Below are 20,344 nucleotides of genomic sequence, written 5' to 3' on the forward strand. Positions count from 1 at the left end.
ACAAAGTGATTAGAGACTTGATAAAGGCATTTTTGTGGGGGGGGTGGTACTGGGGATAGAACCCAGACCCTTGCATATACTAGACAAGTGCTCTACCACTGAGCTACGTTACTACCCTTTTAAAATTTTATTTTGAGACAATGTCTATCTACATTGGCAGGGCTAGCCTTGAACTTGAGACCATCCTACTACATAAGATAGTAAAGCCTTCCAAGTAGCTAGGAGTGCAGGTTGCTAGGTAAGCACCCTACCCTCCGCAACACCCTCAGCCCAAGGCAATTATTTTTAAAGTAGAGATAACACAAATTTTTTTTTCTGCATGTGTTTTAAAAAAAATGACTTCTTAATGAGATGTAGAATCTTAATACAGACTTTTGGCTACTGGCAATAATCCAGAGAAACCTTGATCTGCAGCTGTTGGTCCTTTTCATGAGAAATGAATGGTATACTGTTTGCTTAATAAAGATGAAAAAGATGCCTTGTAGTTTTTGAAATTTTGGAAAGATTTTATCAATTTGTCCTTGAAGCCCTAGCTGACAGCTGAAGAGGGAGTTGACCTGGAAAAGATCCTTCTTTGCAAAACAAAACAGCCTAGGAGAAAAAAATAATGAAAAGGGGAACATACCTTATATTTACCCTCAAAGCCCAGAGATCTGTCAAGTGTATATTAATAGTCATTATTAAGAATAACCATCCTTTATCTCAAGTTTTTCCCACATTGAAGAATAAAGGTTTTGAGGCCAGGTTTGGTGTAACACCTATAATCCTGGCAGCTCAAGAGGGCGAGGCAGGAGGATTGAAAATTCAAGGTCAACTTTGGTAATTTAGTGAGACCCTTCCAAAGTTAAAAATAGGAAGGACTGAAGATATGGTTCAGTGGTAGAGTACCCTTGGGGTTCACGCCCCAGGACTGCACACACACAAGAATAAAGGTTTTGAGCCAGATGTGGTAGTATAAACCATAGTCCTAGTTACTTTTGAGGCTGAGGAGGAAGAGGATGATTGCTTGAGCCCAGGGATTTGAGGTCAAAGTGTACAACATAGTGAGACTGTCTCCAAAGGGGGGGGGGGTAAGAGGGAAGCAGAAGAAAGATTGAATATATTGATTGGAACTCCAAATTTTATAAAATTGGGATTTTGTTTTATGCAGTTTCACTTGATAACTGGATGTCATGAAGTAGGCCAAAGATAGTAGTGCATCTGTTAAAATTTCTTAATCCAAGAATTACAAAACTCCCTATAGTTTTATTACTGATATCTTGGTTTAAGTTATTTTTCATAATAAGGTACTCCAGTGTTTTGAGTGTTAGGGTCTTTAGTGTATAAATATTTAACAAAATTCAATAATGAGCCTTTTCAATCCGCATTTGCATTTAATCTACAATTTCTAAAAGATTTTTGCCATTTATTTATTTAAATATTTTTTAGTTGTTGATGAACCTTTATTATTTTTGAACCAGTGCCTCACACATGCTAGGTAAGCGCTCTATCACTGAGCCACAACCCCGACCCTGTCATACATTTAAATATACTAAATCTTTCTTCCAAGTTTTTTTTGCAGGAGCGGGAGTGTTGTGATGCTAGAGATTGGCCTTATGCATACTAGGCAGGCATTATTGCCACTGACCTACATCAGCCCTAAATATACTGAATTGTTTGTAGATTCATTGAGTTTTTTTTCTTTTTGCATCTTAGGTTGAGGAATGGAGTAAAGTTCTGTAAAGTACAAAAGTTTCCCGAGGTATGGACTTTAATTAATTTTATTTTATGTGGTAAAGCATTAACAACACAAAACATAGTAATAAATTCTCATAGCATGATTAAAGATTGAAGTGGTTCTGTTGACCAGTTGCTATGCATACCTTATTAGGATTACTCATTTCTAAAATATTGGGTTGAATATCCTGAGTACCCTTAATAGTGTACTGTGATGAACATAGTGTAATTAGACATTGTAGGAACTTGACAAGTATAAAGTGAAAAATTAGAAAAATAACAATGAACTTAGGAAGAACCATGTTAATATATTTCAGGTTATGACTTTATAACTGGGGGTCCATATTTAACCTTGACATGTGATTCAATATCTTATCTAGAATAAAGCTTAATAAAAAATTTTTAGCTAAATGAAACTAATTTTATTTTTATTTTTTAAATGAAACTGTAAATAACTATAATTTTATTTCATGTGAACACCACAATTTCTTGCTTATATAATAAAAATCTTAATGTCCTTAAGTTTTATCACTTGGAATGCTTTGTCCCTTATAATAGTAAATTAGAATTTTTTTATTTTATTCTTTTATTTTAGATTTTATGCATCCACCTTAAAAGATTCCGACACGAACTGATGTTTTCCACCAAAATCAGCACTCATGTTTCATTTCCACTAGAAGGCCTGGATCTTCAGCCATTTTTTGCTAAGGATAGTCCAGCTCAGATTGTGACATATGATCTTCTGTCAGTCATTTGTCATCATGGGACTGCAAGTAGTAAGTATATAGGTTTGACATTTGCTTTTAGATTTAAAAAATGGTATCTGAATACAATTGAATTAATTGCTTAAATATGACATGCTTGGAAAAAAGAAAATCTAAAAACAGATTTTACTGCTGGTTATTAAAAACATGTCAGACTTCGAATATAAAAAAATGATAAATGTTTAAGGAAATTTAAATACTAATTACAATTTGATTGTTGCACATTATATATATGTACTTTTTGAATTATCACTCTCCATAAGTATGTATAATTTTGTGGTAGTCAACAAAACATGAGTTTTAGGAAATGGAATATTTTTTACTATGGTGTTTGGAATATTGAAAATTATATTGTATAAGATAAGTAGTAAGAACTTTAACACGATAATTTTTACACTGGGTTTCTAAAGATTAATTTTTCTGTCTTTCATTTCCTCAAATGGTGGTGATGAGGATACGTATTAAAAAATAAGATCACAATTCTTGCTATATATTTTAGCTGTTGTGCTAAACAGTGGTGATAGAAAAATTTTATCCTCCATTTTGTGTTAATTATATTACCACAGTGATTTCTTTTCCCTTAAATACAGGTGGACACTATATAGCCTACTGCCGAAACAATTTAAATAACCTGTGGTATGAATTTGATGACCAGAGTGTCACTGAAGTTTCAGAATCTACCGTACAAAATGCAGAAGCTTATGTTCTTTTCTATAGGTAATGGAAGTCAGTATCTCATAGATAAGCTGATTACAAATAATGAAAGAATATTTTACTCTTTGGAGTTACTCGTGACTTCTAAGACTTTCAAATGAATTGCTGAGTAAAGATATGAAATTGCTGTATTCTCATTAGACTAAAAGTCAAAGGTTTTCTACAGTGAGGCTTTGTTTAGAAAACAACAACATAAATGGGAAGGGCAAAGGACATATTTTGTTTTAGAAAGATTGGTTTTAATAAAATCAGAGTCAGAATTAAGTACCAACTCTCCTGCTAAAATTGCTGATAAAGAGGTATTACTATAAAATTTTTGGTATTTTTTAATATTTTATGAAAGAAAATGATAGCTACTATAACAGGAATACTGATTAGGTATTTAACTTGATCTTATTAATATTTAAATGCATGTGGTATGTCAGTATAGTGAATACCAGTAGTCAATATAGGGTGTAAAATATATTTGAGAAATGATACAAGGTATATTTTTCTTGAAATGACTAAAGCCTGAAGAGATGCAGAGTATTAATATGTGTGCCAAGTCTAATAAGGAAGAGGAAAAATCAATCTACTAGTCATAATGTAATAAAACACATTTTGGATTTAATTAATCATTGTCTTTAAAAGGAAGAGCAGTGAAGAGGCACAAAAAGAGAGGAGAAGAATATCAAATTTGTTGAACATAATGGAACCCAGCCTCCTTCAGTTTTACATTTCTCGACAATGGCTGAATAAATTTAAGACCTTTGCTGAACCTGGCCCTATTTCAAATAATGACTTTCTCTGTATTCATGGAGGTAAGAAATCTTATCTGCAAGTAGTGGTAGAAGTTTATTGTTAAATAATTTGCACATTAGGAATAAGCCAAGAATTTTCCTCTTCTGTTTATTTCCCATTTCTCTATCTGCAGTCCAACTTAATGTATTTAATTCCATATGGTTTTCAGAATTTGGCCTTGTCTCTCCAATTATGGCCTATTAAACATTTTATTTATTGAGTACCTGTTTAAAACCCTGTGCTAGGAGGCTGGAGTTGTGACTCAGGGGTAGAGCGCTTGCCTAGCATGTGTGAGGCCCTGGGTTCAATCCTCAGCACCACATAAAAATAAATAAAAGTAAAATAAAGGTTCATTAGTAACTAAAAAAAAAGCCCTGTGCTACAGCCTAAGAGTTATTTCTGTGCAAGTGATTTCAACTGCCACCTGTATCTGTAGTTCTTATCCCTTTTATCTAAATGAATATCTGGCTCTTTTCCTAAGTATGGAATTATATTTGGGGTTTAACAGAAATGCTTCATATGTGTTAAATGTAACTTATGTTCTTGTGATTAGCTAAATTAATGTTTATTCCTACAATAAGTAGGATCTTTGGTGCTTTGATTACCCTTTATGATTGATGATATGATATTCTTGTTAACAATTATATTTGTAGTGAAACCACAAGGAATGGGAATAATCCTATATTGGATATAGAAACCTAAACTCTAAAAAATATTTGTGGGCTTCAGTAGTAGAAGATCACATTCTCTGGGTTCAATCCCCAGTGCTGACCGCCTCCCCCCCCAAAAAAAAAAAATTCTGCGTGGAATTTCAAGGTTATACTCATCTTTAGGAAGCATAATCACTAAAAATGCTTTTTACTTACCTTTTTGGGAGGGGAAGCTTGAGAATAATGCTTGGCCAGTCATTAAAAATGACTTTAACCTTTGGAAAGAATTAAAGAATGAAGCTGACCTTTCTAAAAAAATTTTTAGGTGTTCCTCCACGAAAAGCTAGTTATATTGAAGACTTGGTTTTGATGCTACCTCAGAACATTTGGGATAACCTGTATAGCAGGTTTGTTTTTTATTTATTTTCTTTCACCTTTTTAAATGGTACATATAGTTGTAGATATTAATGGGATTTGTTATATATTCATACATGCACACAATACAACAACATAATGTGACAGTTATTACTCCCAGCACTTCTCCTCTCCCTTTTTACCTTCCACCCCTTGCAGGTTTGTTTATTCAAATCAAACAATGTATTGTGAAAACTGCTTAAAAGTGGTTAAAGGGGGATTGCTAAAAAAAAAAAAGATGCTTATTTTACTTTATGTTGCTTACCTCTTTTTCATTCATTCATTTATTCTGGTGTGAATCGACAAACTCTGTAGCTAGTGTAACTCTAGTCTAGATAATTTATTCTGATTTTCGTGTTCTAAATATGTGTGAAGATATGCTTATGATATTTAAGTACTTTATTTAAAATATATAGCCTATACCCAACACTAAGATTTTACCTATGTGTTCACTCCCAAAATTGAATATTCTTACTCTAAAATTTTAAAGTTTTGAATTTTAAAAAATTTTGTTCTGTAATATATCTACCAGTTATGTTTTCTTGACTGTGACTATGTATGTTTAACTACAATTTGCGTTATATACTAATTTTTTTTTTTTTTTTTTTTTTTTTTTTTTGGGTGCTGGGGATCGAACCCAGGGCCTTGTGCTTACAAGGCAAGCACTCTACTGACTGAGCTATCTCCCCAGCCCCATATATACTAATTTTTGAAAACCCTTTTTTGGTTGTTGCCTCTAACATTTGGTAGAACAAGGGAAACATGAACTGTGGATAAAGCAGAATAGGCAATACATTGGTTAAGTTTTTACTCTAATAAACATAAAATCAAGACCTTATATAATTAAAAAATTTTTTTTTTACATTACTTTGACAATTTTCCTGTGAGGATTTTTTCTTAACTGGTTATTTAGCCATTGACTAAAAAACTAGAAACTATGTGGTAAACATCAGCTTTGAGATTGCTGTAATTTTAATTCTTAAGTTCTTCATGCTTTAGGTATGGAGGAGGACCAGCTGTCAACCATCTGTACATTTGTCACACTTGCCAAATTGAGGCAGAGAAAATTGAAAAAAGAAGAAAAACTGAACTGGAAATATTTATTCGGGTAAAAAAAGTAATGCTTTTCAAATTGTAAATGACGTAGGATTAAGATGAAGACTTGACAATTAACAAAGTGATTGAATGAAAGAATCATAGTAGATTTCAAGTGTTCTGGGTACCTAACAGTGATGACCTAAGGCATTCACTGCAATTTTAGTGAATTAAGTTATCCCTTTGTGGGCTTCTGTTTTTATGGAATGGCAATAAATTTTGTTTTATGCATTGGAACTGATAAGAAATCTCCTTATTAAAATGAAAAATTATAGGCTTCTTTGTTAGTATTGTCTATAGAATACCCGGCTGGCATCCTCTACTTCATCCTTCTGTTTTGTCTTTTGGGGGACTCTGTACTTAAAAACATACTGTTTCCTTATAGTATATTATGAGGCATTCCTTGATTGTAAACAACAGAAAATTTAGTCATAGGAGCAAAAAACTGAACAAAGCCAGGTGTGGTGGTGCATTCCTGTAACCTCAGCTACTCAGGAGGCTGAGGCAGGGGAATGCAGTTTGAGGCCAGCCTTGGCAACTTTATTTTGACCTTGTCTCAAAATAAAAAGTACTGAGGATATAGTGTAATGGTATAATGCTTGCCTAGCATGTGAAAAGCCCTGGGTTCAATTTTCAGCACTGTGCAAAGAAACAAACAAAAAAGAAAAAAAAAATTTTAATTGCCGAACAACTGATTTTTATAAAGGACCAGTAAATTCCAGTTGTCTAAGTAGCAAGAGGTCTTTTAAAGTATTGCTGTCAATAACACAACTCCAGTTATTTAATACAATCTAAAGTTTAGTTCACCTGAGAGTCATATTTATTGATAATCCTGCTGGGACAATATTGGGAGAGAATACTGCAAGAGGAAAATGAATTGCTTTTATTTACTGTTAGAAACAACTTTATGAAAACCATTTGCATCCTTACATATGGGAAATTGCTGTAAGTAGCTAAGAAAATAGCTATTGTATGAGAAAACCTATGTAAACTAGCTTCACTGCCTCCAGACTACTTTCTTCTTATTCATTTCAAGCACAACAAAGAACTGCTAGCAATAACAACTTCTGTAAAATAGAGAAACCACAACAAAATCCTACAATGAAATTGTAATTAAAGGCTAAACAGTTTATTTCACTAATCCTACAACTTTCCTGCAATCATCTTTATACCTGCGTAATCCTACTTCCTAAAAAATGAACACACAGTGAAGTGATTCTAAAAAGCTACTGAGATAATTTCAACAGAACTTCTAGCATTAGAGGGAATGGGAACTACTGAAAGGTCTTAATATTAGTCCAGGTGATGAAACCAAGATTTTTTCAGGCTTAGGACTAAAATATTAACATTATTCTCACTTCTCTAGAAATGATTCTAGCCCTTCTTGCAGAGAACTAAGCTGCTCCTTTTCTCTGTCTCTTGTTTGAATTCATCTAGCACAGCCTGAAACCTGTTCTTGAGAACCACGTTTTCCACATTCATGATGAGATCCTCTTGTCATTTTGCTCTGTCCTCGGTCTCTTGGAGCTTGCCTTTCATGTTATCAATCTGTTTATTTATTTTTGCCCCCCCATCTTTTTTTTTAAATTTTTTTTAGTTGTCAGTGGACCTTTATTTTATTTATGTGTGGCACTGAGGATTGAACCCAGTGCATCACACATGCTAGGCAAGCGCTCTACCACTGAGCTACAACCCTAGCCCCCTCCCCCGCTTCTTTTTTAATTGGTGCATTATAGTTGTACATAATGATGGAATTTATTGTTACGCATTTGCATATGCTAGGTGAGTGCCCTCCAAGGGGAGCCACTGATTCAGCTTTATTGTTACGCATTTGTACATACAAACAATATAACAATATAATTTGGCCAGTATCACTCCCGGCACTTCCTATCAATCTGTTTCTGAATGGATTATTTTAATAAAGGTATGAGAGAAGATATCGAACAGACCAAAATTAAATATCCTGTATGTTCCATGCTGTACAGCATGTGTGAAAACACATCCCCGCTTCTCTCTTTTTAATCATTTTATTGTTGTTTATTTTTTATGTGGTAATGGGGATTGAACCCAGGGCCTCATGCATACTAGACAAGTGCTTAACCACTAAGCTATCTTCCCAGCCCACCTGCTTCTCTTTTGATTCAGGTTTGAGTGGGTGTGTGTGGGGGACATGGCCTAAAGTAAAGAAATACTTAAAGATATTGGAGGCATGAATTTCTTAATTTTACTCAGGTCTCATCTATTTTTGGAATCTATTAAAACAAGTATTAGTTAAATATTTAAAATAATTCATTCCATCAATGCTTAAATAATGGCTAATGACTATATCCATCAGGGTTTAATAGAAGCCATTCTAAGTATTTTGAATAGAATCAGAATATAGGAAATGAGAGACACAAGTACTGACAAGGACTGGGCAATAAAGATCAGGAAGACCTCAGCTGACTTTCAGGAGTTTTGGAAGTGGGGGTAGGCTACACTGGAGGTGAATGTCAGGTAGGTGTCAGGGTAGTGGCCAATAATGGGGTTTCAGGACAAAAACAGGATAGAGAAAGTTTCTGTAGAGTAACATAAAACCTATAATCTATCAGTGGTGTTAGAGCTGAGACAGGATGAGAAGGGATGCCTATATTGACTAGAGGTTGGACTATACGGACACAGCATATGGTGCTGGTGACAGATTGGTTAAATATGGGATAATCTGAACTTTAAAATAAATTCTAGTAACATGTAACTCATTAAACAAAGTAGTGTCCATAGTGATATAAGTAAATAAATGAAAAGGTTGAAGGATACAGTATTTACATCTTTCAACTTACTTTCTACAAGAGATTTATTACAAAGGGAGGACTTAATTTTTAGAGAATCCTGGTACTATTTAAGTGAAGTTATTTAAGTAAACATCTTTAGAAATAGAACAAATCAAAATCATGTGGTAGAATAGAATCCAATGAGAATATGGCATTGAGTCTTTGGTACACAGATGAATTATATAAATCTTGAAGAAAGATCAAACTCAAATTGAAGGACATTGTATATAGCAACCAGAACACACACACGCATACACACACACCACATTTGGAAGAAAAGAACATCAGTTTAGCAGCTTACTCTGATATTGCTACGAAAGAAACATGTTTTTGAGCCAGGCACATTGGCGCATACTGCTCATCCCAGTGAGTCAGTAGGCTGAGGCAGAAGTGATCATAAATTCTAGGCCAGGTTGGGCAACTTAAGCAAGATCCTTTCTTAAAATTTAAAAAATTTAGAGGTCTAGGAATGAACCTTAGTGCTGGAGTGCCCTTCAGTTCAATCCCCAGTACCACAAACAAACTTTTTTTTTTTTTTTTTTTTTGGTACTGGGAGTATTTCTGTAAAATTGAGATTGAATCAAAGTTCAAGCATTAAAAAAAAAAAAAATTATGTAAAGCTCTTGGAAGTGACCTCAGCTACCTGCCTCTGGTGATTATCAGGAGAATGCTCAGAAGCCTGACAGCTTCTGCTGCTGTCAAGTCACAAGGGAGTAATTGGGTGGGTACCCAAAAGACATGGATGTTCCTGTTAAAGAAGTTAGTTGTCCATGTTGCTATGTGAAATCAGATTTTTGGGAAGATGTTTGGAAGTGGTGACAAAACCCTATTTGTGCCATCTTGAAGTGGTAATAAAACCGTATTTGTGCCATCTGTAGATGCCCCAAGCCTACTCACTGCTGCCACCAAAGAAAAAAGTTTTTCCTTTTCCTGTTCTTTCCATGTGTCACAGATATCAATGGCAGTATCTAATTTAAAGTACCACTGGCAAGGGATCCTGGAAAGTATAGGCTTCACTTGAGTTCAAAAGAATGAACTGAGCAGTGTGGCGCATGCCTGTAATCCCAGCGGCTCGGGAGGCTGAGGCAGGAGGATCTGTAGTTCAAAGCCAGCCTCAGCAATGGTGAGGCACTGAGCAACTCAGTGAGACCCTGTTTCTAAATAAAATAGAAAATAGGGCTGGGGATGTGGCTCAATGGTCAATTGTCCCTGAGTTCAATCCCTGGTACCCCCACTCCAAAAAAAAAAGTATAAGAATAAATGGAAATGATTCTCATTAACAGATAATACAGTATAGTTTGATCCTTTGTCAAATCAGCTTCCATATGCACTGATCCATAAAAATAGAGCCACAGTATCATCCTTCTACCTAATATGGTACAACTAGCTCGTGTACCGTACATGTGGCATTGACTCCCTAATTTGGGAGAAGGAGAGTTCCATCAGTTACTGTATCCATTTCTAGTTGATATCATTCATCTTTTAGTTCAGACAATGTAGTTATCTTTCTTTTATATTTTGTAATCTAAGGAATACTACGGGTTTGGGATGGAACTCAGTGGTAGAGTACTTGCCTAGCATGCTCAAGACCCTGCATTCAATCCCCAGCATCCCTCAAAAAAAAACCAAAACAAAAAACCCAAGACCAAAAATACTTATGTTAACCACCACAGTTATACCTCATAATAGTAATTGAATGAAAGAAAGGAAAAGATTGATTAGTAATTATTTTAAACTTTGATGTTTATAAATATGTACAAGGAAGAAATAAATATGTGACTATAACTGTCATTATCTATTTCATGTTCCCTGTGTTCTCAGCCAGCACTTCAGCTGGTTGTGGATGTTTATCTGGTAAAATAACCTAGAGCTTACTTCCTGAAGTGTATGGAACCCTTAGTAGTCATCTATCTGTTAGATTTCTCTAGCTAGTCTGTTAACTTCTAAGCTCTGGGTATAGAAAGACTAATAATCCCTATAGTGGTTAGAATGGTGGTCCCCCCAAAATACACTTGCAGACCCCAAGCTCTGTGAATTGATCTTATTGATGAATATGACCTTATTTGAAAAACAAAACATAGTCTTTGCACATACAAAGATTTCAGGGTAAAATCATTCCAAATTAATCTATGTGGGCCCTAAATCCAATAAGTGTCCCTATCAAGAGGGAGGTGAAAGCCATATGAAGACTGTGACATAGATTGGAACAATGCAGCTACAAGGCAGAATCTTGAGGAGATGGGGCATGGAGTGTCCTTTAGAGCTTTGCAGTGGGTCCAGTCTTTGATTTTGGATTTCTGGTCTTTGGAACTGTGAGCAAATAAAAAGCCAACCATCAAGTTTGTGGTCAGATTGTTACAGTAGCAGGCTGGGGATATACCTCAGTTGGTAGAGTGCTTGCCTTGCATGCACAAGGCCCTGGGTTTAATCCCCAGCACACACACAAAAAAAAGTTGCAATAGCCCTCGGAAGCATTACAGTAGCTATGATATCCAGGTTTCCAGACATAATTCTCTCTGTTCCTATTGTGTAGCATTTTATTCACCCTTTATAAGTGGGTCAGTCTGTCTGACCAATACTGTTACCCCCCTGCCTGTTGGCTCAGTGACATGAAAAATTCAAAATAACCAAGGGCCTGTCTCAGTTTCCAATCCAGTAAAGTTATCATTTATTCCTTTGGGAACCAAATCCTCCAAACTAGTAAAAGTCAAAAGTTGTAGGTATGGGAAGTAAAACTTTGGTGAGTTGGGTCAGTAAGTAGTAACAGATGAGCTCTCCTATTTCCATTTACCCGATTCCTACCCTTATGGATTCTGGTTATGGGAAAAAGCACTCTATGTTGATGATCTCTCTTTGGAGCATATACCACATCATGTAGGACAGTACAAAGTCCTCAAGGTGTTACCAAAAAAAAAAAAAAAAAAAAAAAAAAATTTTGGTATCAGGGATTGATCTCAGTGGCACTTAACCATTGAGTCACATCCCCAGCCCTATTTTGTCTTTTATTTAGAGACAGGGTCTCAGTGAGTTGCTTAGCACCTTGCTTTTGCTGAGGCTGGCTTTGAACTTGCAATTCTCCTACCTCAGCCTCCCAAACTGTTGGGATTGCAGGTGTGCAACATTGTGCACAGCTAAAAATAACATAAAATTAAAAAAATTATTTGATAGACCAGCAGATTTTGGGTGATAGCACATGGTACGATAATTGATCTTATGACTATGAGCTGTTTTTGTATATAATGAATTAATTCCATGATCAGAAGGAATATGAATGGAATATCTTATCAATGAATGAGACATATAGTAAGTCCAAGATTGGTCGTACTGAGAGAAACATTGTGCATTAGGAAAGTAGACCCAAAGCCTAAATCACATGTCACCAAAACACTTACATCCAAATTATGTGAAGAACTCATACAAGTCAATAATCAGGCAAATAATCCAATTTAAAAATAGATGCAAGATTTGAATAGACATTACTACTAAGAAGGTATGACTAATAAGCACATACATAGTACATAGTTGGGAATTCTCAGATGAGTATTAATGGTGGGAATGTAAAGTGCAGCAGGCTAAATGATAGTTTGGTAGTGTCTTAGATTCAACATTTAGTATCTGACCCAACAGTCTACTCTTAGGTTTTTACTCCAGAAACATGTCAGTTTACATTCACGTAGAACCTGTAAATAAAAGTTTACATCAGTATTGCATATCATTTGCCCCAAACTGTAAACAGTTGAAATATCCATCAGGTGGCAGATGCGTGAACAAGTGTTATATTCATACACTGGAAGACTACTCAGCAAATTAAAAAACAGTGGATTACTGATGCATGCGACAACCTGAATGAGTTTCTGAAACATGCCAAGAAAAGACAGACATAAAAATGACTGATATCTAATTAAAAAAAAAAAAAAAGACTGATACCTTATTTTATTTCTAAGAAATTTCTGAAGAGGGGGAAAAAAAATGCAGAGATAATTAGATCAGTGGTTTCCAGGGCTAAGAGCAGTAGAGTGATTATAAACTGATGCAGTGTTTTGGAGATGTTGGAAACTGGATTATGGTGAAAATTGTACAACTAAATTTATAGAAAAATCACTGAACTCCCCAGTAACACTGGATTGATTATACCTTAATAAATCCATTTTTATTTCTGTTGTTGACTCTGCTCACCCTAGCATTGAGGATTAAACTCAGAGCCATTCTACCATTGAACTATCTCTCCAACCCTTTTTAAAATTTTGAGACAGGGTCTTGCTAAGTTGTTGAGGCTTGCCTTAAAGTTGCAATCCTTCTACTTCAACCTCCCAAATACCATCACAACCAGTTCACAGCATTTTTTTATTCCCTTTCATGTTCATTGTTAAGCAGATACTTTGTGTTCCAGAAAGATCCTTGTCCTCAAAGAATCTACATTTAATTAATAAGTGTTGTATATTAAAAATCATATACTGTGGAAAAAGGAACTCTTGAACAGGATAAGAGATCAGGAGTACAGTATGATGGTGAGCCAGGTTGCAGTTTTAAAGAGAATAATCACGATTCATTGAGAAGGTGACATTTAAGCAAAATTGGAAGAATGTGAGGGAGATAGTCATTTCAATATCTGCTGAAAGAAGAGACAGTGCAAAAGCCTTGAGAGAAGAATGTTATCTGATTGGGGTTCTAGGAATAACAAAGAGGTCAATGTGATTATAAGTAGAAATGGAGAAGAGAAAAATTAGAAGGTGAAGTCAGATCCTGGGAGTTACTTCTGGGCTATTATAAAGATCTTTGGGGACAGCTGGAGGATTTCTATTTAATTAAGGGGATGACATAATTTGGACTTGTTTGTCTTTGTCCACAGTAATGTTACCATGGGCATTTAGCTACCCATTGTGACATACTACTATAATTAGATAAATTCCCAAATACTTCTCATTTCTCTGAGACTCTGCTAGTTGTACCTCTCTTTCTATATCAGTTTTTCTATCATTTGGGTTTCTTTAGTTACCAGCAGTGGGAACCAGATTGATTAAATAGAAAAAGAATTTATTTTGAAAAAAAATTAAATAATCAAGACATCCAGAAGTTTGAGAATCAAAGTAGCCCTGGATATCTAAGCTAACCTAAATTGATGTTGGAGTGACTTCATTCTAACCATTAGGTGATTCTCTTGCAGAATTCCATGTCTAATAGAGTTGTGCCTAGTGTGAGTTACATACTCATTCTTTAGGCCTTAGGGCTGGTGGGGGAAGTAAAACATCTTCCCACTACATTTTTTTTTTTTTTTAATAGCATTGCTACTTTTTTTTTTCTTTTTAAAATTTTTTTTTTTTTAATGTGGTGCTGAGGATCGAACCCAGTGTCTCACATGTGCTATGCAAGCACTGTACCACTGAGCCACAACCTCAGCCCAATCCCACTACTTTTGAGAATTTGCCTATACATATCACATATATATGGCCTGTGAAATAACATGTACAAGAATTTTTTTAATATATAATTTTATTTATTTTTTATGTGGTGCTGAGGATTGGACCCAGTGCCTCACAAATGCTAGGCAAGCTGTCTACCACTGATCCACAACCCGAGTCCTCCAAGAGTATTCTTTGCAGCATTGTGTTGGTAATAGCAGATTGTCTACCAGTATCCTAATTGAACAAAAGTGAAGTGTAGACATAGGTAAAGTTTACACATCAGATTTTTTTTTTGTGTGTGTGTGTGTGTGTGTGTGTGTGTGCGCGCGCGTGTGGTGCTGGGGATTTGAACCCAGGGCCTTACCAACTGAGCTATATCCCCAGCCCTACACATCAGATTTTTAATAAATGTGTTATTGTTTTGTAGTTACTGTTTGAAGACTTTACCTTGATCATCTTCCACTTATAGACTTCTACAACCCTTTTGTTAAATTTTGAAACATAAATTAGAATTGTTTATTAATGGTTTCTACCACATATCATCATACTAAGATAACTTAAGTAGCATCAGTGTACATTTTATTGTGGTACCATACTCTAAGTGTATGAGAAATTGGCCTTGTCAGATACTGAAGTACAATGATTTTACTGTTTTGTGACCTAGCAAGTTGTGGATATTAGGTGACTGATCTTTTCCTCTCTGTAGCTCAACAGAGCATTCCAAGAGGAGGACTCTCCAGCTACATTTTATTGCATCAGTATGCAGTGGTTTAGAGAATGGGAAAGTTTTGTGAAGGGTAAAGATGGAGGTGAGTGGTTAACTGAACAGTGAATTTTTTTTGTAATTTTTTGTTTTATTCATTTAATAAGTACTTCTTGTGTGAGAAATACTTATTGTAAAAGATAAAAAGACCCCTGACCTTAGAGATCTTACAATCTGATTTATATTCTTCTTTTGTGGGGTATGGTTTATTATGGAGTATTGAACCCTCAGTTTCTTTACCACTGAGCTATGGCCCCAGCCCTTTTTATTTTGAGTCAGGACTGTGTAAGTTACTGAAACTGACTTTGAACTTACGATCCTCCTTCCTCAGCCACCTGACTTGCTGGGATTACAGAAGTGTACTACCATGCCTGCTGTATTCTTGTTTTTAAAAAAAAAAAAAAAAAAAGATTTGTAAGCCTATTTATGGGCTTGGAGATTTATCTCAGTGGTAGAGTGCTTCTCTAGCATGCATGAGACTGTGGATTCAGTCTCCAGCACTGCATTAAACAAATAAACACTTTATGAATTATAGCATATTCACAGCAAGAATAAAAGGACTGAACAAAAGTAGTCAATTAGTCTGATTTTTTTTTTTTTTCCCCAGTACCAGGGATTGAACCCAGAGTGCTCTACTAATGAGCTATGTTCCCACTACTTTTTATTTTTGAGACAGTGTTTGAGTTGCCCAGACTGGCCTTGAACTTGAGATTGTCCTGCCTCAGCCTCCCAAGTCTCTGAAATTGTAGGCATTTGCCATTGTGCCTAGCAGTCTGTGATATTATTGAGATATTTTAAATACTTTATAGCAGTAAAAGAGTGGTTATGGTTTATCCAATACAATGGAATACTTTGTGGACCTTTAAAATACTTTTGTGCCATAATATTTAATAATTTGATAATTAGATGTTCTTGATATGAAAAAAGCTTGCAACTCAATAGGCATAGTTTGAATCCTGTTTTTTAAAATTTTTAAAAATTATATTATGCAAAAACATTAAAATAGTTTGCCTCTCTTGGTGTGGTGGTAGATGTCTGTAATCTCAGTGATTCTGGGAGGCTGTGCCAAGAAGAATGCAAGTATGAGGCCAGCCTGGGTAACTTAGACTCTGCCTCAAAAATTAAAAAGGGTGGAGATGTAGCTCAGTGGTAGAGCACCACTGGATTCAATCCCTAGTACCACAAAAAAAGTTTGCCTGTTCTTCTCTTAATGTGATTAGAATAATTATTTTCTTCCATTGTGACATCGTGCCTATTTCAAAGCTGCCGCTGTAGTTTTTGTGGGGGTAGGAGGGCAGGTACCAGGGTTTGAACCTGGTGGTGCTTTACCACTGAGTTATATCCACAGCCCTTTTTATTTTTTTATCTTGAGACAGAGTCTCACTAAGTTGATCAGACTGGCCTCCAACTTACTCCTGCCTTAGCCTCCCTAGTTGCTGGGATTCTAGGCATATGCCACTCCACCTGACCTGTTTTGCAATTGTTGATAATGAACATTCACTTTTCTTTTTGTATTCAAAGGAAAAACAAACAAAACTTTTTTCCTTTGATTTTTTTTTTTTTTTTTTGTACCAGGGATTTAACCCAGGGACACTTAACTTCTAAAACACAACCCAAGCCATTTTTATTTTTTATTTTGAGACAGGGTCTTGCTAAATTGCTTAGGGCCTTGTTAAGTTGTTGAGTCAAACTTGCAGTCCTTCTGCGTCAGCTTCCCAAGTTACTGAGATAACAGACATGTACCACCATGCCTAGCTAAGAGCTAAGACTTTTTTTCTTAAATTAGTAAAGAGTATATTTTTAAATTTTTATAATTATTTTAAAATTTATTTCAATGACTGGAACAAATTGAGAATTGTTTAATTTCTTTTTAAATTACAAAGGAATTGGTTGAACACAGTGGTACATGCCTTTAATCCAGTTACTCAGGAGACTTAGGTGGGAGGATTGCAAGTTCAAGGCCAGCCTATGCAATTTAGTGAGACCCTGTCCTAAAATAAAATTGAAAAACTAGGGATATAGCTCAGTAGGAGAAGACCCCTGAGTTCAGCCCCCAGTACCAGGGGGAAAAATTACAAAGTAATTGTTCTTTGATAACATTAAAGATACATTTTGGGACTGGGGAGATAGATCAGCTGGTAGAGTGCTTGCCTCACAAGCACAAGGCCCTGAGTTCAATCCCCAGTACCACACACACACACACACACAAAAAAAAGGTACATTTTGATCTGTAATCCCCAAATGGAGAGTTAAGAAACAATTCGTCTGGACTTTGGGAAGGTTAATGAAAGAACCTCTCTCACCTTCTTTCCTGGAGTTATTTCAGGAAAAATAAAACCCAAAAAGAAAGAAACTCAGGAAGAAACTTTAACTTAGATAGAAACTGTAATAATTTATAAACAAACTGATTATATGGTCGTAGCTCTTAATTATTTCATGCACAGAATTATGCAATTCTTTGTTAAATTTGTTTGAAGTATACATTTTGATAATTCTTTTTTCCTTTCAACTTAGATCCTCCAGGTCCTATTGACAACACTAAAATTGCAGTCACTAAATGTGGTAATGTGATGCTCAGGCAAGGTAAGTTTAATTAATACTAAAACCTTTACTAAGCCAGCCATGATGGTGCATACCTGTAATCCCAGATATTGAGGAGACTGTGGTAGAAAGATTACATTTGACGATAACCTATATAACTTAGGGTATGTCAAAATAAGATAACAGTGGCTGGGAACATAGCTCAGTGGTAGAATGTTTGAAATGGGTTCAACACTCAGTACTACAAGAATAAAAAAGAATGTAATTCATGCTTGAACTAAGACAAAATATGGAAAGCAGCCAGTGTTTGTTTATTTTAATCTGAGAAAAGATTTTAAGGCTGTTGATAGTAGCTGGGAAAAAGCATCTTGACAGACTATACATTGCAGGTTATAAAAATTATTTCAGGCACAATTATTTAATCAAATATTTATAAGAAAATTGTTTACAATATAATCTGGTAGTCTGAAGACTACCAGCCCCTTGAAATTTTTAAAAAAGATTTTAGTTTTCTTCTTCCTCATAATTATACTATGATTCTCCTCAAGGGTTGAATGATTTTTAAATTTTTACTGATACATAAAAACATAAAAGTCATACATGTTGGGCTGGGGAGATAGCTCAGTTGGTAGAGTGCTTGCCTTGCAAGCACAGGCCCTGGGTTCGATCCCCAGCACCATTTAAAAAAAAAAAAAAAAAAAAAGTCATACATGTTAATTCAGTACCATGTAATATTTGATATATGCATCCATGTGTATGTGTAAATCAGATGGTTTTGATCTGTTTGAATCACCAGAATTTAGTATAATGCTTGGCACTTAGTTAAATTTTAAAATGTTTCAGGAGTTCTTAATTGATCCTAAATGATTTGTGCTGGTGGGTACATTATAAAAGCATGTGCAATATGAATATATGGGTCTGTAAACATTATTTGCTCTATGTACCCATAATTTTAGGAGCAGATTCTGGTCAAATTTCTGAAGAAACATGGAATTTTCTGCAGTCTATATACGGTGGAGGGCCTGAAGTTATCCTACGACCTCCAGTTGTTCATGTTGATCCTGACGTACTACAAGCAGAAGAAAAAATTGAAGTAGAAACACGATCTTTGTAATCTGGAGGATATAGGGAGTTCTAATGAGAAAAAATCATTTTCATTTCCCTTGACATACGTATTCAAAAACATTCCCTAAAGCATGTTTTTTTCCTTGATTTCTTCTCATCTTTTATCCCATTTATTCCTTCTTACTGGGCATTATGGAAGAATGTTAAAATGTGTAATATACTACAGGTCAGTGTATTTAATGCTAAATAACTTACCATAAAGTCTTTCAGTGTAATATTTTTGAAAGAGAAGGGACAGTTGTGATTAATTGATAATCAATAGGCTATCTTGGATCTTTTTTCTACACGCAGATCTGCAGTATCCTTTGTAGCGTTGTAAATATTTTTTGCTTTGAAAAATTTTTCATTATCCTATGCTAGCATAACTGACCAATCTTTTCAGTTCTCCAAAATCCTAATTTAATTGTATAGTTTTGACATGGCTTGGTATAGTAAAGAGCCTATTTTAAATTGAGAGTAATAGTCAGAAAGTTGTTAATTTCCTAAAGCTCAGGAAACATTAGGATGTCACTTTTGCACTGCAGCATATAAACTAGCATATTAAAATGTGCAAAATGTCTTTTGAATGTATCAAAGATGTATTTAGTTTGAGTGGAACTTGTCAGCAGATATCAGTAACTTATTGCTTCTTATATTGTAAAATGTTAAATTTCAATTCCTACAACCCTAAATAATATTCATTAATGTCAGTAAGTAAGAATCCTTAGAGTTAGTTTTAGGCCACCTTTCATTTTGCAAGCATGAAGTGTGGAATGTGTCAATGAGGTTGTTGATAAAGCTGAAGCCACTTAAAAAATGATTTTTTTTAAATGAAATGCATAAAGTCTTTTGAATAATGTAGTATGCACCACTATTTGCTTGATTATGTAATGACAAAAGTTTAACTATACTCCAAGTTCAAAAACATACTGGATTACATTGAGGATGTTGGATAACATTCTCCATGTCTTTGTTTCAGTTTGGGGCAGCTGCCACCATCTAAAGTGATATTGTTAAAAATTAGTTCAATAAAAGTGATTTAAAAATGTTTAACTTGAATATTGAATTTATTTGATAGATATTAAAGGTAAAGGGCATAGAATTTGTTCATATTCTTAGTACTTCTTATTCAGAAGATGTGGGACTGGGGAGATAGCTCAGTTGGTAGAGTGCTTGCCTCGCAAGCACAAGACCTTGGGTTTGATCCCCAGCACCAAAAAAAAAAAAAAAAAAAAAACAAGTATGGAAATCATTCAGTAAAGTTTTGTTTAATGAAATAATGAGTTTATTAATCAGCTATTTAAGGTCCAATAAACTTGTTTTGGTACCAGGGATTGAACCCAGGGTACTTAACCACTGAACCATATCCCCAGCACCCCCCTTTTTTTAAAATAGTTTTTTAGTTTTCAGTGGATCTTTTTATTATTCATTTGTTTATATGTGGTGCTGAGGATCAAACCCAGGGCCTCGCCCATGCCAGGCAAGTGCTCTACCACTGAGCCACAATTTCAGTCGCCCAACCCCTTTTTAAAATATTTTATTTAGAGATAGGGTCTCACTGAATTGCTTAAGGCCTTGCCGAGTTGCTGAG

The 20,344-nt window shown here is 35.0% G+C and overlaps 1 protein-coding gene across 10 annotated transcripts in view; it reads left to right on the top strand.

Annotated features, from left to right (window-relative positions):
* The window catches only part of Usp33 (ubiquitin specific peptidase 33), a 54,099-nt gene extending 34,296 nt beyond the window's left edge, over positions 1-19,803 (top strand). For 6 of the 10 annotated variants that reach the window (XM_047530145.1, XM_047530140.1, XM_047530143.1 and 3 more), the window contains 9 exons: positions 1,696-1,741; positions 2,312-2,492; positions 3,071-3,197; positions 3,825-3,994; positions 4,950-5,031; positions 6,038-6,155; positions 15,052-15,154; positions 17,623-17,691; positions 18,606-19,803. In XM_047530145.1, coding sequence (XP_047386101.1) covers positions 1,696-1,741; positions 2,312-2,492; positions 3,071-3,197; positions 3,825-3,994; positions 4,950-5,031; positions 6,038-6,155; positions 15,052-15,154; positions 17,623-17,691; positions 18,606-18,763 — 1,054 coding nt within the window. In that variant the 3' untranslated portion in view covers positions 18,764-19,803. The remainder of the gene's footprint in view (positions 1-1,695; positions 1,742-2,311; positions 2,493-3,070; positions 3,198-3,824; positions 3,995-4,949; positions 5,032-6,037; positions 6,156-15,051; positions 15,155-17,622; positions 17,692-18,605) is intronic. The other 4 variants (XM_047530144.1, XM_047530146.1, XM_047530158.1 and 1 more) reach the window with 1 other exon arrangement.
* The last annotated feature ends 541 nt before the right edge of the window (positions 19,804-20,344 follow it).

The sequence above is a fragment of the Sciurus carolinensis genome, chromosome 1 (genome assembly GCF_902686445.1).
Source record: "Sciurus carolinensis chromosome 1, mSciCar1.2, whole genome shotgun sequence".
Lineage (NCBI taxonomy): Eukaryota > Metazoa > Chordata > Mammalia > Rodentia > Sciuridae > Sciurus > Sciurus carolinensis.